Below are 12387 nucleotides of genomic sequence, written 5' to 3'. Positions count from 1 at the left end.
TTTGTTTAAATGTCGAGTGCATTACAGTACCAAGGGGTCATATGACCCAGTAATGCTCACTTCCACCACTATCTTTCTCTCTCCCACTTCAGACTCAGCAGGGACCACCAACGCCTGCAGCTCCAACAACGGCGGCTGTCCCCACCTCTGTCTACCCAAACCAGGCAATCAGAAAACCTGTGCCTGCACCATGGGCTTCAACCCGTCTCAAGATGCCTCACGCTGCGAACAGTATGAATCTTTCGCAGTTGTCTCCACCACCAAGTTCATCCGTGGCTTCCACATAAACAGCTCCGACCACTCTGAGGCTATGGTGCCTGTCGGTGGAAGTATGTTGGCTTAATGTTGTTCTGCATTATAGTGTTGTAAATTGTTGGCTATAAATACAAAATGATCAGTTGATACAAGTAGCATTTAAACATTTTTTTGCAGCTTCCTACTCCATTAAGGGCAAGTTGGACCTCCATATTGAATCTGGCTTTGTATACTGGACTGACAACAGCACCTCCACCTCCTACAAGGGCATCTTCAGGGCCAAAACAGACGGGGGGCAATACAGCACTGTCCTCAACTCGGGCGTTGGAAAAGGAGGCATCCAGGGCCTTGCTGTAGACTGGGTTGCGGGTATGAAGCCTCAACCTTCCCGTCTTTCATCCATTATCTTTACAAATACAGGCACAAGGGGCAAAGATATTAACTAAAACTTGTATAAAGAAATTCATACATAATATTTCACTAAAGTGTATTCATTTCATGCACAATTCAAACCGTATGTTACTGTGTCAGGCACTATAGTTGTGTGTCTGTCTGCTTGCAGTAATCTTATCCTCGTCTCTCCATTAACTTTCTCAGGTAACTTATACTTCACCAATGCCTTTGAGAGCGAGACCTTCCTGGAGGTGCTTGCCATCAACACCACCTACCGGATGATTCTCCTCAAGTCCTCCCAGGACAAGCCCCGTGACGTGGCTGTCAGTCCCAAGCTTCGCTACCTCTTCTGGACCGACGGTGGCCAAACGCCCAAGATTGAGCGGGCCCTGCTCGATGGCACCAACCGCACGGTGTTGGCATCAGAAAGCCTAGCGTCGCCTCGTGGCCTTACCGTTGATTACACCAATGATTTCCTCTACTGGACAGATGACGTTCTTGACATGATCTCCCGGATGGCTACAGATGGCACACAGAGGCAGATCATCCGGTATGGGAGCCGGTATCCATCGCCAGCAGGGATGGCTATATTCGGAAACTACATGCTGTGGGTGGATAAAAAGCTTGGGAAGCTCTTACAGGCCAGTAAGGACCCAGCCAATACCGACCAGCCGGAGGTGAGAGTTAAATCTGCTTTATTTAATACAGTTTCAGCTTTCATGATGACGCTGTTATATATCTCATAATGAAGAAACTAAACGATGTGTTTAATTTACTCAGTTTGTTGGGGAAACGCATATGTGGTCTCAAATATTAGAATAATATATATACAACAACAACCGTCATGATAGCAGATGTTAGTTGAAAAATGAGTGAACCTGCTGTGAATGTGCGATAACAAAACATTTTTAACCCTAAATGGTACCAGGTCATTCGAGACAGTCTTGAGGGGCTGATGGACGTTACTGTCTTTGACGCTCATGTCCAGCCTACATCTGCCAACCAGGTGGGCTTTAACCCATGTCAAGAAGATAACGGACGTTGCCAGCAGCTCTGCTTTGCCTTGCCGGGCCAGGAGCATCCAAAATGCGGTTGTGCACATGGGTCGCTGCTTAGTAACGGAGTAACATGTGGTTACGGACAAGAGGAGTTTTTAGTTTTCACCACAGATTACACGCTGAACAGCCTGAGGTTAGATCCTCTGGATCACAGCACCCCCTATCCAGTGGTGACCTTGGGCTACAGCTTGATGGCTTTGGATTATGACTTCAAGGAGAAGAGAATTTTCTTCACCCAGTATCTGGGAATTGGTCAGAGCAGAATTGGCTACGTCACCACTACATCCATCACCAACCCGCCTGTCTTCATAGCTACAAGTGAGTTAAGCGTTAACTGTTGCTATGATCCCTTTGTTGGGACTCCATCTTGTCATATATTTTTCTTCTTGTTTTATTTTTCACTCTATTCTCTTACTCCGTTTCATTTTTTAAATTTGTTTTATAATCATTGTGTTATTCACTGTTTATTCATTACCCTCTCGTCTCTGTTACACTGCTCAGATTTGGATGACCCAGAGGGATTGGCGTACGATTGGGTCAACAAGCGTCTCTACTTTACCGACTACTATAGCCGCAATGTCCAGTCCCTGGGGGTGGATGGGATGAACCGCTCAATCGTCGCCCATGCAAATCGTCCCAGAGGCATCATTGTTGACCCCTGCTATGGGTAAAAGCAACAGCCCATTATTTTCACTAACTAGTGTCTACAAATTGGACATAGATGATTTATGTACTCACTATGGAGCTCCTCTCCTCCCTTCTTACTCCGCTCTCTCTTCCCAGTTACCTGTACTGGACAGACTGGGGCTCTCCAGCTAAGATTGAGAGGGCCACACTAAGTGGAAACTTCCGGGCCACGATCATTACCGGCAGCCTGGCGGCGCCCAATGGCCTGTCTCTGGATTACGAAGAAAGGATGCTTTACTGGGCTGACTCCTCATTGTATGTCCAGTTTTTGATATATAATGTGTTGCAACAGATCCCATACTGCTCACATTTTTTAACAACCCCTCTTCTCCCCTGCTGCTTCCCTCAGAGATAAGATTGAAAGGGCCACGCTAACTGGTGCCAACCGACAAGTGATCTTGCAGGGGGTCCAGTACCCGTATGCCATGACTGTCTTCCAACAGGACATCTTCTGGACTGACTGGACTGAGAGTGCCGTCTTTAGGGCCAGGAAGGACGATGGCTCTGGCTTCGCAGTGCTGGCCCAGGACCTGAAGTACCGACCAAACGACATCCACGTTTACGCCGCATCTAAGCAGGAGAGCTGCTCCAGCTCCTGTCAGCAGTTCAACGGAGGCTGCAGTAATGTCTGTGTTCCCGGTAAGAATACTTCCATGTGGGTGCTACTATGCAAGGCACCGAATCCCCTCAAATACCCCTTTTGAGTTATACATCAACCAACAGTGATTATTCAGATGACCTTTCCTCTAAAAATCTAAAATTGTGAATACAGCTTTCTCTAGACAAATTGTGTAATTTGCTTCTGTTCAAGGCTTATTTTACGCACTTGACTGATAATGTTTTGGTGCCTGAAATAAATCTAAACCAGAAAGTCTTCCATGATAAGGACAATACAGGTAACTGTTTTGTATTTCAAGTGAGTGCTTTTGCTCACTCAGACATACGAGCACATAGAGAAAGTTCTGAACGTCCTAAACGACTCAAAGAGACACGCAGTTCTACTAAATATTAAGACTCTTCATTCTTTAAAGACTCTACATTCTTAATTTCCCTCACCTCCCATTATCTCTCATGCAGGTCCATTGGGCCCAGAGTGCCAGTGTCCTCATCAGGGGAAGTGGTACCTGGCCAACGATGGCAAAGACTGTATCACAGACACTGGGAAGCGCTGTCAGCCAGAGCAGTTCACCTGTCTCAATGGTGACTGCATCACAGCGCGCTGGAAGTGTGACGGCGACAACGACTGCCAGGATAAGTCAGACGAGCTGGAGAGAGTGTGTGGTGAGCGATGGGGTTTAATCTGACTGTAGACAGTAGATGGTTACCATTTTGAGTGGACAGACAAACCAAGTAAGCCAGCAGATTGTTTGCAGGTAATGTACATAAACACTGATGATTATTGGCATTTTAATCCCCCATTAGATATCAATTGTGCCACGCAATGCCAACTTGGGAAAGGGACGCATGCATTATGTTATGTTTTGACTGGTAAAATTATAATGTCTGTTCATTTTTGGATTGCAGCCCTTACTTGTTTTAAAAAAAAGAGAATAAACAGAAAGTTTGTTATTCCTGCTCAGCCTTCCACACCTGCTTAGCCACGGACTTTACCTGTGACAATGGGCGCTGCGTGCTGCTCAGCTACACCTGTGACTACACAGACGACTGTGGAGACAACAGTGACGAGCGAGGCTGCCCCTTCCCCACATGTAACCCTGCTACCGAGTTCACCTGCGCCAGCGGACGCTGCATCAGTGCAGCCTTTGTCTGTGACGGCCACAACGACTGCCGAGACAACGCCACCTCTGATGAAATCAACTGCCGTGAGTGATGAATAAGCTGATCAACAACAAGTGTGTGTCCTGTGTTTTTTATTCTATGGTTGATGTTTTGATCTTTGCCCTCCTCTCCCCTCTCCAGCTGACAGGTCGTGTCCTGCAGGCCAGGTCAAGTGTGAGGGCAACAACATCTGCATCTACCCTGAAAACCTGTGTGATGGCTACAACAACTGTGGAGACAACAGCGATGAGAATCCTCTCTTCTGCGGTAAGTTGAACACTCAGCATTTGCCCTGCTGCTGACTGAGAGAGCGTAAGAAAGAGAGACATGCTGGGAAGAAGTGTATCACTTGCAGAGTTTTTGTTTCACCTGCTAAGTAGATTAAGTAGAACTGGATGTATGGAAGAGTTTGTGTTACTGTGTTACAGCGGGTCGTACATGTTCCCCGGATCAGTTCCGCTGCGACGAAGGGAAGTGTATCCCCGACTCCTGGGAGTGTGACTCCATCCAAGACTGCATTGATGGGACAGATGAACCTCTTTCCTGTAGTGAGTTGTAGCGAGAATGTTGATATCTTCGTCAATTTCATCTTTGTAGTGACAAACCTTTCTTTTAGTGTTCCTAACAGGATTTCTTGTTGGTTTAATGAGTTTTTATTTAGTTGTGCATTTTACTTTAAATCCAGCAGTCAGTGTGTCCGAACAGATGCCGTGTATTTCCAAATGAATCAGTGATTACCATGTGCTAATCTCTTTGACTTTCAAATCAAAATGTTCAGCTTTTTGTTGCTGATTAGCGGTCTGCGATAAGAGTAGATCTCTTAGGGCATCTGTAAAAACAATTCTGTTTCTTTGTTCCTGTGCAGAGGATCAAATCAAAACGTGCAGTCCCAGCCAGTTCACTTGTACAAACGGAAACTGCATCCCCCAGTCAATGGTCTGTGATGGTAACAATGACTGCTGGGACACCAGTGACGAGGCTCCTGAACTACAGTGTGGTGAGATAGCACCTAGACATGTATTACACTGTGTGACAGGACTACTGGTATCTATTTATTGTATGTGATGTGTGAGAAGATAGAAACATACACTATATTTGAGCTAATTTCTTTTTTTTCTCAGCTTCATCCCATATCTCATGTGAATTTTGCCTCCTCGTACACTTTTATCTTGTGTGCTCTTAAAATCTTTACAGCTAAATGTGTAATTTTCCATCTCTAGTCGACCCTGCTCATCTTCTCTCCGTCTCCTTCAGGCCAACGTACCTGCAGTTCCAACCAGTTCACCTGTCCAACCTGGTTTCCCAGCTACCCGCGCTGTGTGCCCTTAAGCTTCGTGTGCGATGGAGAGAAAGACTGCGCCAATGCGGCTGATGAGCTCCAGAACTGCCCCAACCGCACCTGCCATTTGAATGAGTTTGCCTGTTCCAACGAGCTTTGCATCCTCCTCCCCTACCAGTAAGTATGAAGAGTGTGTGAGTGAACAAAAGTAGACATTATTTTTCCAGTCCAGAAACTAATTATCTTGTTACTTAAGAGAGTCAAATGACTTTGTCCTCCTCCCCAGCTGTGACCGTGTGAATGACTGCGGGGACGGCAGCGATGAGTTGGGCTGCACCTATGACACATGCAGCAGCAACCAGTTCACCTGCAGTAACGGAGCCTGCATCTCCGCCTCCTTCACCTGCGATGGGCAGAGCGACTGTATGGACGGCTCAGATGAAGCGGAGAGCTTGTGCATCACGCCCCAGCCCACCTGTGCTCCTCAGCAGTACATGTGCAAGTCGGGCGATTGCATCGACATCAGTAAGGTGTGCAACGGACAAAAAGACTGCCAGGACAACAGCGACGAGAAAGGCTGCGGTGAGAGATTTGGAAATATGATATTATGTCAAAATATTGATGTGAATTGATTTGTCATTTATCTGTATCACCTTTCTTTCTGCCACTTCACCTTCTTGTTCTGTTTAGGAGTCAATGAGTGCCTCAACCCATCAGTCCACAAGTGTGCCCAGCTCTGCACCGACACCCTCACTGGTTACTACTGTTCCTGCCAGCCTGGCTACCGACTCATGCCGGATGGCAAAGCCTGTGAGGACCTCGACGAGTGTTTCAGCACACCCGCCGTCTGCAGCCAGATCTGCGAGAACACCGTTGGCTCGTACCACTGCAAATGCGCCCCCGGGTATATCCGTGAACCGGATGGACGCACCTGTCGTCAGAACAGTGGCATTGCCCCATACCTGCTGTACAGTAATCGCTACTACATCCGCAATTTGACCACTGACGGGTCACATCTGAGTTTAGTCCTGCAGGGGCTGTCCAATGTGGTGGCGTTAGATTTTGACGACTATGAGAAGAGGCTTTACTGGCTCGATGCCGGCGCTGGAAAGATTGAGCGGATGCGTTTTGACGGGACTGACAGAGAGACGCTGGTGGAGGACGATATATTAGGAGCTGAAGGCCTGGCGATGGACTGGGTGGGCAGGTGTGTTATAGCGGGAATCATTTTATTATTAAAGCTGTCTTCGTTCATAAATTATTCATTATTCAATAATTTATTGTGCAATAAATTCCTTGTATGTGTTCACAATTACCTCCTAAGTGAAGCTGATTCTGATAATTAGTCTTGTGCAAAACAGATACAAAAAAACTATTTTAAATCTGCAGGAGAACTTTGCTCCTTTAACTTATATCAATTTTTTTGTAAATACTGTTATGAGCATGGAATCAATCTTGACTCACCAAAACATGGCTGCAGGGATCTCAGTGAAAACGTTTGTGTCTGTTGCAGGAAGTTGTACTGGGTGGACAGTTATTACGGCTCAGTCCATGTGATGGAGCTGGATGGACGCTACCAGAAGAGACTGCTGTCTGGAGAATTCACTGATGGAAACTCCACTTATCTCATCAGCCGGCCTCGTGCTGTGGCGGTTAACCCTAAATATGGGTACAGAAACACACACACACACACACAATATTAGAAATTTCTACTGTAGCTATTTCATAGATTTAAATGCTAAATATCCACCACAATATACTCTTTAATCCTTTTGTCTTTCCTCTTCTCTTTCCCAGATGGCTTTACTGGACTGACTGGGGTGACACAGCATATATCGGCAGAGTTGGCATGGACGGAAAAAATGTCAGTGCCATTATAACGACCAAGCTGCAGTGGCCCAGCGCTCTGACCATAGACTACACCACCAACAAGATCTTCTTTGCGGATTCTCACCTCAACTTTCTGGAGTGAGTTCAGAGAGTCGGACATTTGTCCATTTTGAGTTACCAACAAGTACACTTCAACAGGTGTTCCTGTGTAATAGTACCAGTGAAATGCCTTCAACGTGTATTAACCCCTTCACTCTATCAACCTTCAGCTTTGCAGACCTGAACGGCCAGAACCGACACCGGGCCATCGCTGGTACACTTCCCCACGTCTTTGCTGTGTCCCTGTTCGAGGACTGGGTTTACTGGACGGACTGGAACACACATACAGTAGAGAAGGCTCACAAGTACACCGGCGAACAGCGCACAATCATGGGCAACAACACACATCGACCATATGACGTTCGCGTGTACCACCCCTACAGGCAGCCCCGCAGTACGTACATTTGACATGTAGTGGCTTATGTTCTTATTGTATCAATTGACGACAGCTCAGAATTGACCAATGTGTCGTTTTCAATCAACTTATTTCCCAGGTGAAAACCCCTGCTCCTCCCATCACCTGACCTGCAGTCACTTGTGTCTGATTGCTCCTGGTGGGCAACAAGCTACCTGCCAGTGCCCAGATCACTTCATCGGCCTCATGGTGGGCTTTAAGGTCCAGTGTGTCGCCGACTGCTCCAGCACCCAGTTCCGCTGTGGAGACAATGAGAAGTCAGTCAGATAGAAAATCACTTGTGTTCCAATTTCACAGTCCTCCACAACTCCATTCATCTCGCCAGTCTCACTGTCCTCTCATAGGAAACTTTATCCAAGTCACTGAAAAATGATGAACTTGAATGAGATTATTATGTTATAACAACGGAATCATATGAACAAACAAACAAACAAAAAAAAGCAGACAAGATAAAAAGTAGGAAAGGCCGAACTATAGGGTAGATTATAAAAAATATCTTGCAGAATAAAATGTTACATTTGTATTCGCTAAGCTAACCTGTTAGTGTCCTGTCTTGTCCATAGGTGTGTTGCTATATGGTGGAAGTGTGACGGCCAGTCAGATTGCGGTGACGGCTCAGATGAACCTCAGACCTGCCCGCCACGTTATTGCCCCATCGGCCAGTTCCAGTGTCAAGATGGCAACTGTACCTACCCTGGCTTCATCTGCGACGGCCACTCAGACTGCCCCGACAGTTCAGACGAGGATGCAGCTCTCTGCAGTATAAAAAAATTCATATTTACTCTAATTAACTCCAACAGGGTAGAAAAGGCCTCGGCCAGGCTTTTATCTCATGAGAAGCCCTCACACTTAGGAATTAGTTCAGACAGATGTTTTCAAACACAACTCAAGCTGCAGTCTTTCCCCCTTAGGTGACCACCGATGCGAAGAAAACCAGTTCCAATGTAAAAACAAGAACTGCATCCCCGTGTCCTGGCACTGCGACGGAAGGAATGACTGCACTGATGGCAGCGACGAGGACGCAGAGACTTGTTCGCAGAAGACGTGCCGACCGGGACAGTTCCAGTGTGCCAACGGGCGCTGTCTGCCGTCCAACTACGTGTGTGACGCTCAGGACGACTGTGGGGATGGATCTGATGAGCCGTATGAAACCTGCAGTAAGTGGTTTATTATGAAATGGCAGTTTTAATGAATCAAATAATAAAATGATACAATACACTACCTAAACCAATGATCTAATCACATATATATATCTATACACCGCAAAATAAGCAGTTAATGCCATGGCTTAGCATTTCTGCATTGTTATTATTACAGTCTCAAAAAACACAGTCAGACAGCCAGGGTTTCATAGTCACATATGTAAGAACCAATCCCGTCAACTTGTGGGTGGGGCTTATTAAACGAGGGATATAGCTCGCCTAGAAGCCAGGTGTAGCTGTGTATCTCGATTTTGCAAGCTTAGTTTCTCTATTTTCAAACTGATGGCAGAGACGTGTTATATAGATTTGTTTTTCAGTTTTGTATATAATCAACCTCGACTCATCCATGTCTCAAGAGAATTAATGATGTATTGTTTTTCAAAATGTAAGAGGCACAATCTATTGATGTGTTCCCCCCTCATCCTCCATACTCACCGTCTCATTTCTTGTCTTTATGTTCTTGTCACCTTGTAACATCTCACTGTCTCTCAATCACCATTCTCACTTCTGTGCCATGTCTCGTGTCTCCCTTTCTTTATCTGTCCAGTGGGTCCAGACTACAAGTGTGATGAGGACACTGAGTTCTCCTGCAAGACAAATTACCGCTGTATTCCTCAGTGGGCCCGCTGTGACGGCACCAATGACTGCATCGACAACAGTGACGAGCAAGGCTGTGGTCAGTACTGTACTGTGCATACTATGCTATGCTATGCTATGTGAAGGCAGAGTTGTAACAATGACTTCACTCGATGAGGAAGATCTACTTTAGTAATAAATACTGTGTATTACTGTATATGTTTTATGTTTTAAAAATGTTTACGGTGCTTCTTCGGGATAAAAAGAGATCTTGATTTGTCTACTGCAGCTCTAAACTGTACTGTTCCAAACAGAAAATTGTAAATAGCAGTATGACTTTTCCACAGTTACATAGCATTAACATAGTATTACTCACAATTTTTAAATAGGCAGGAAAACGTTCAATATCTGATAAAGACCCAGGCCAAAGCAAGTTAAAAAACATACCACTTTGCACAATGCACAACGTTGTATGTATGTATTTGTTGTATGAGCTTATCTGGGGTTATGAATATGGGGTCTTATTGACCGTACTGTATGTTGAATCATCTTTTTGTCTGTGCATTTCTGACTTTGTCTTCCAACAGAGGAGGTGACCTGTGATCCTCTGGGAGATTTCCGATGTGACAACCACCGCTGTGTCCCCATCCGCTGGCAGTGTGATGGCACCGACGACTGTGGCGACAGCTCAGATGAAAGAAATTGCCGTGAGTGTCGTACTCCATATTTGTTTACAGCTCGATCCATCACAAACCAGCAAGAGTCATGTGTCCACCAGGGTTACAACATTTTAATTATTTATTTTCCTTCAGTTTAGTCTTGTATTTGGGTTATAGTTCAATGCTGGTTGACACTATATATTATTATTATACACTATCCCACATTATAGACTCAAATCATCTTTAAAAAACAGCTTCTTTATATATTTTGAGCCTGTGTGGTGTATGCATGACCAGTAAGACCTTATTCTCTGATTTCATACTGAAGTTATGTGTCTCTTTCTTCTGGTGATTGTGGTCGATAGAGCCAAGGCCTTGCTCTGAAAGTGAGTTTCGATGTGACAGCGCACAGTGCATCCCTGGAAACTGGGTGTGTGACCACGACAACGACTGCGGGGATAACTCAGACGAACGAGACTGTGGTGAGCTGGCGGTGCATCACCAACTCGTTCCCTTGAAATATTTTCTGTCATAAACAACACTCGTTACCACCTGGCTCTCTTCCAGAGTTGCAGACGTGTCGTCCAGGTTATTTCCAGTGTGACTCGGGTCACTGTGTCCCTGCTGCCCTGCAGTGTGACGGCCGGCCGGACTGTCTGGACCTGTCGGATGAGACCAGCTGTCGTAAGTAAACAGCATGAAAACGAATGGCTAAGTGCCCGGCCCCTACAGCGCTTTAGTGCACTTGTATTTTGTTTTTGTTAGTGAGTGTGTGTTAAGAGGTTTCTGTGTGTCTTTAGTCAAAAATCTACCAACAATTAACATCAGCGATTAACTATTTTTTCATACCCCAACAGCTACTCGTTACCCAGGAGGCCATTGGTGCCCTCAAAACCAGTTTGAGTGTGCGAACCATCTGTGTGTGAGCCAGGGCTGGGTGTGTGATGGAGTGAATGACTGTGGGGACCGCTCTGACGAACAGCTCAGTTTATGCTGTAAGAAACATTTTGTGTATTGTATATGACAAAGTCCTGTGAAAAGTATTTTCTCTGTATTTCTGTGATTGACATGATCATTCATCCCTTAAAGCACGTTACAATTCTTACCCAAATCTTAACTAAGAGCTCTGCAACCGTCTTTCCCGTTTATTCTACCTCATAATTAAGTCAACAAAGATGTAGAGACAAGACAGTTAAAAACCTGAAAAGCTAACATGTTTGAAAGTAGCTGTGTGTTCTTAATAATTTATTCTCGCAGAGGTTTGGCTGAACTGAGATTTGTGTGTGTTTGATCAGTGAATATCACCTGTGAGATGCCGTCCAGGTTCCGCTGTGCTAACGGCTACTGTATCTACTCCGGCCTGCTGTGCAACCAGAAGGACGACTGTGGAGACGGCAGTGACGAGAAGGAAGAACTCTGTAAGGCTCACACACACACACACACACACACACACACACACACACACACACACACACGCACACACACGCCTCAATCTGTTTCGTTAACCCGGGCTATTTTGTATATAAATATTGCTCGTGCTATGTGGCAGAAGGAAAGCATTTTGAAGCAGTGTTTCAAAGCAAAGGGGCCAAAGACTGTATCAACCGAGGCTTTTAAAAAGTCACGGCCATTGTTGAGGATTATAATTGTGACCAATTAGCTCTCAATAAACTTGAAGACCGTGCAGAGGACAAATATGCAGACGCTGAGATAAAGCCAAACAAAGATATCAAGCTAAACAAATAAGCAAACTTAACCCAAGGGAACTGTACTGTAGCTTTATTTAAAGGCAAGAGCTGAACAACAAACTATATAGACGTCAGATTGTTGCTATATTATCAAACAAAATTGTAAAAAAAAAAGAGAAAAGAATAGAAAATGACGTTGGTAAAAATAGTTAAAAGTAGTTTTTGTGAGGCATAAAGATGTTAATATACAAAAACATAATAATTGTGTGTGTGTACAATAAATTAGGCTTTGTGTACAATTCAACACAGTTGTTGTTTCTTTATATTAAAAAATGTTGTGCTTTTTTTCTCTTCTTTCTAAACATAGCTGTAACCAGATTTGTAATATATTCAGGTTCAGAAAATGTAACACTAATCAGTTTCTGGCATCCCCGAGGATTAGTCGGAACATCACTAATGCCTCCTGA

The 12387-nt window shown here is 45.0% G+C and overlaps 1 protein-coding gene across 1 annotated transcript in view; it reads left to right on the top strand.

Moving 5' to 3' along the window:
- The window catches only part of lrp2b (low density lipoprotein receptor-related protein 2b), a 34448-nt gene that overhangs the window by 15548 nt on the left and 6513 nt on the right, over positions 1 to 12387 (top strand). The window contains exons 37-63 of the mRNA XM_076092787.1: positions 93 to 329; positions 433 to 624; positions 853 to 1325; positions 1577 to 2024; positions 2208 to 2373; positions 2490 to 2648; positions 2743 to 3032; positions 3471 to 3674; positions 3974 to 4216; positions 4314 to 4439; positions 4601 to 4720; positions 5038 to 5169; positions 5427 to 5628; positions 5738 to 6033; positions 6142 to 6658; positions 6965 to 7120; positions 7249 to 7419; positions 7551 to 7774; positions 7875 to 8052; positions 8359 to 8555; positions 8707 to 8952; positions 9545 to 9673; positions 10161 to 10280; positions 10598 to 10714; positions 10800 to 10916; positions 11090 to 11227; positions 11528 to 11650. Coding sequence (XP_075948902.1) covers positions 93 to 329; positions 433 to 624; positions 853 to 1325; positions 1577 to 2024; positions 2208 to 2373; positions 2490 to 2648; positions 2743 to 3032; positions 3471 to 3674; positions 3974 to 4216; positions 4314 to 4439; positions 4601 to 4720; positions 5038 to 5169; positions 5427 to 5628; positions 5738 to 6033; positions 6142 to 6658; positions 6965 to 7120; positions 7249 to 7419; positions 7551 to 7774; positions 7875 to 8052; positions 8359 to 8555; positions 8707 to 8952; positions 9545 to 9673; positions 10161 to 10280; positions 10598 to 10714; positions 10800 to 10916; positions 11090 to 11227; positions 11528 to 11650 — 5721 coding nt within the window. The remainder of the gene's footprint in view (positions 1 to 92; positions 330 to 432; positions 625 to 852; positions 1326 to 1576; positions 2025 to 2207; positions 2374 to 2489; positions 2649 to 2742; positions 3033 to 3470; positions 3675 to 3973; positions 4217 to 4313; positions 4440 to 4600; positions 4721 to 5037; positions 5170 to 5426; positions 5629 to 5737; positions 6034 to 6141; positions 6659 to 6964; positions 7121 to 7248; positions 7420 to 7550; positions 7775 to 7874; positions 8053 to 8358; positions 8556 to 8706; positions 8953 to 9544; positions 9674 to 10160; positions 10281 to 10597; positions 10715 to 10799; positions 10917 to 11089; positions 11228 to 11527; positions 11651 to 12387) is intronic.

The sequence above is a fragment of the Anarhichas minor genome, unplaced genomic scaffold, assembly GCF_050575085.1.
Source record: "Anarhichas minor isolate MPS153535 unplaced genomic scaffold, ASM5057508v1 ptg000017l, whole genome shotgun sequence".
Classification (NCBI taxonomy): Eukaryota; Metazoa; Chordata; class Actinopteri; order Perciformes; family Anarhichadidae; genus Anarhichas; species Anarhichas minor.
This window is presented reverse-complemented; position numbering and strand designations above follow the sequence as displayed.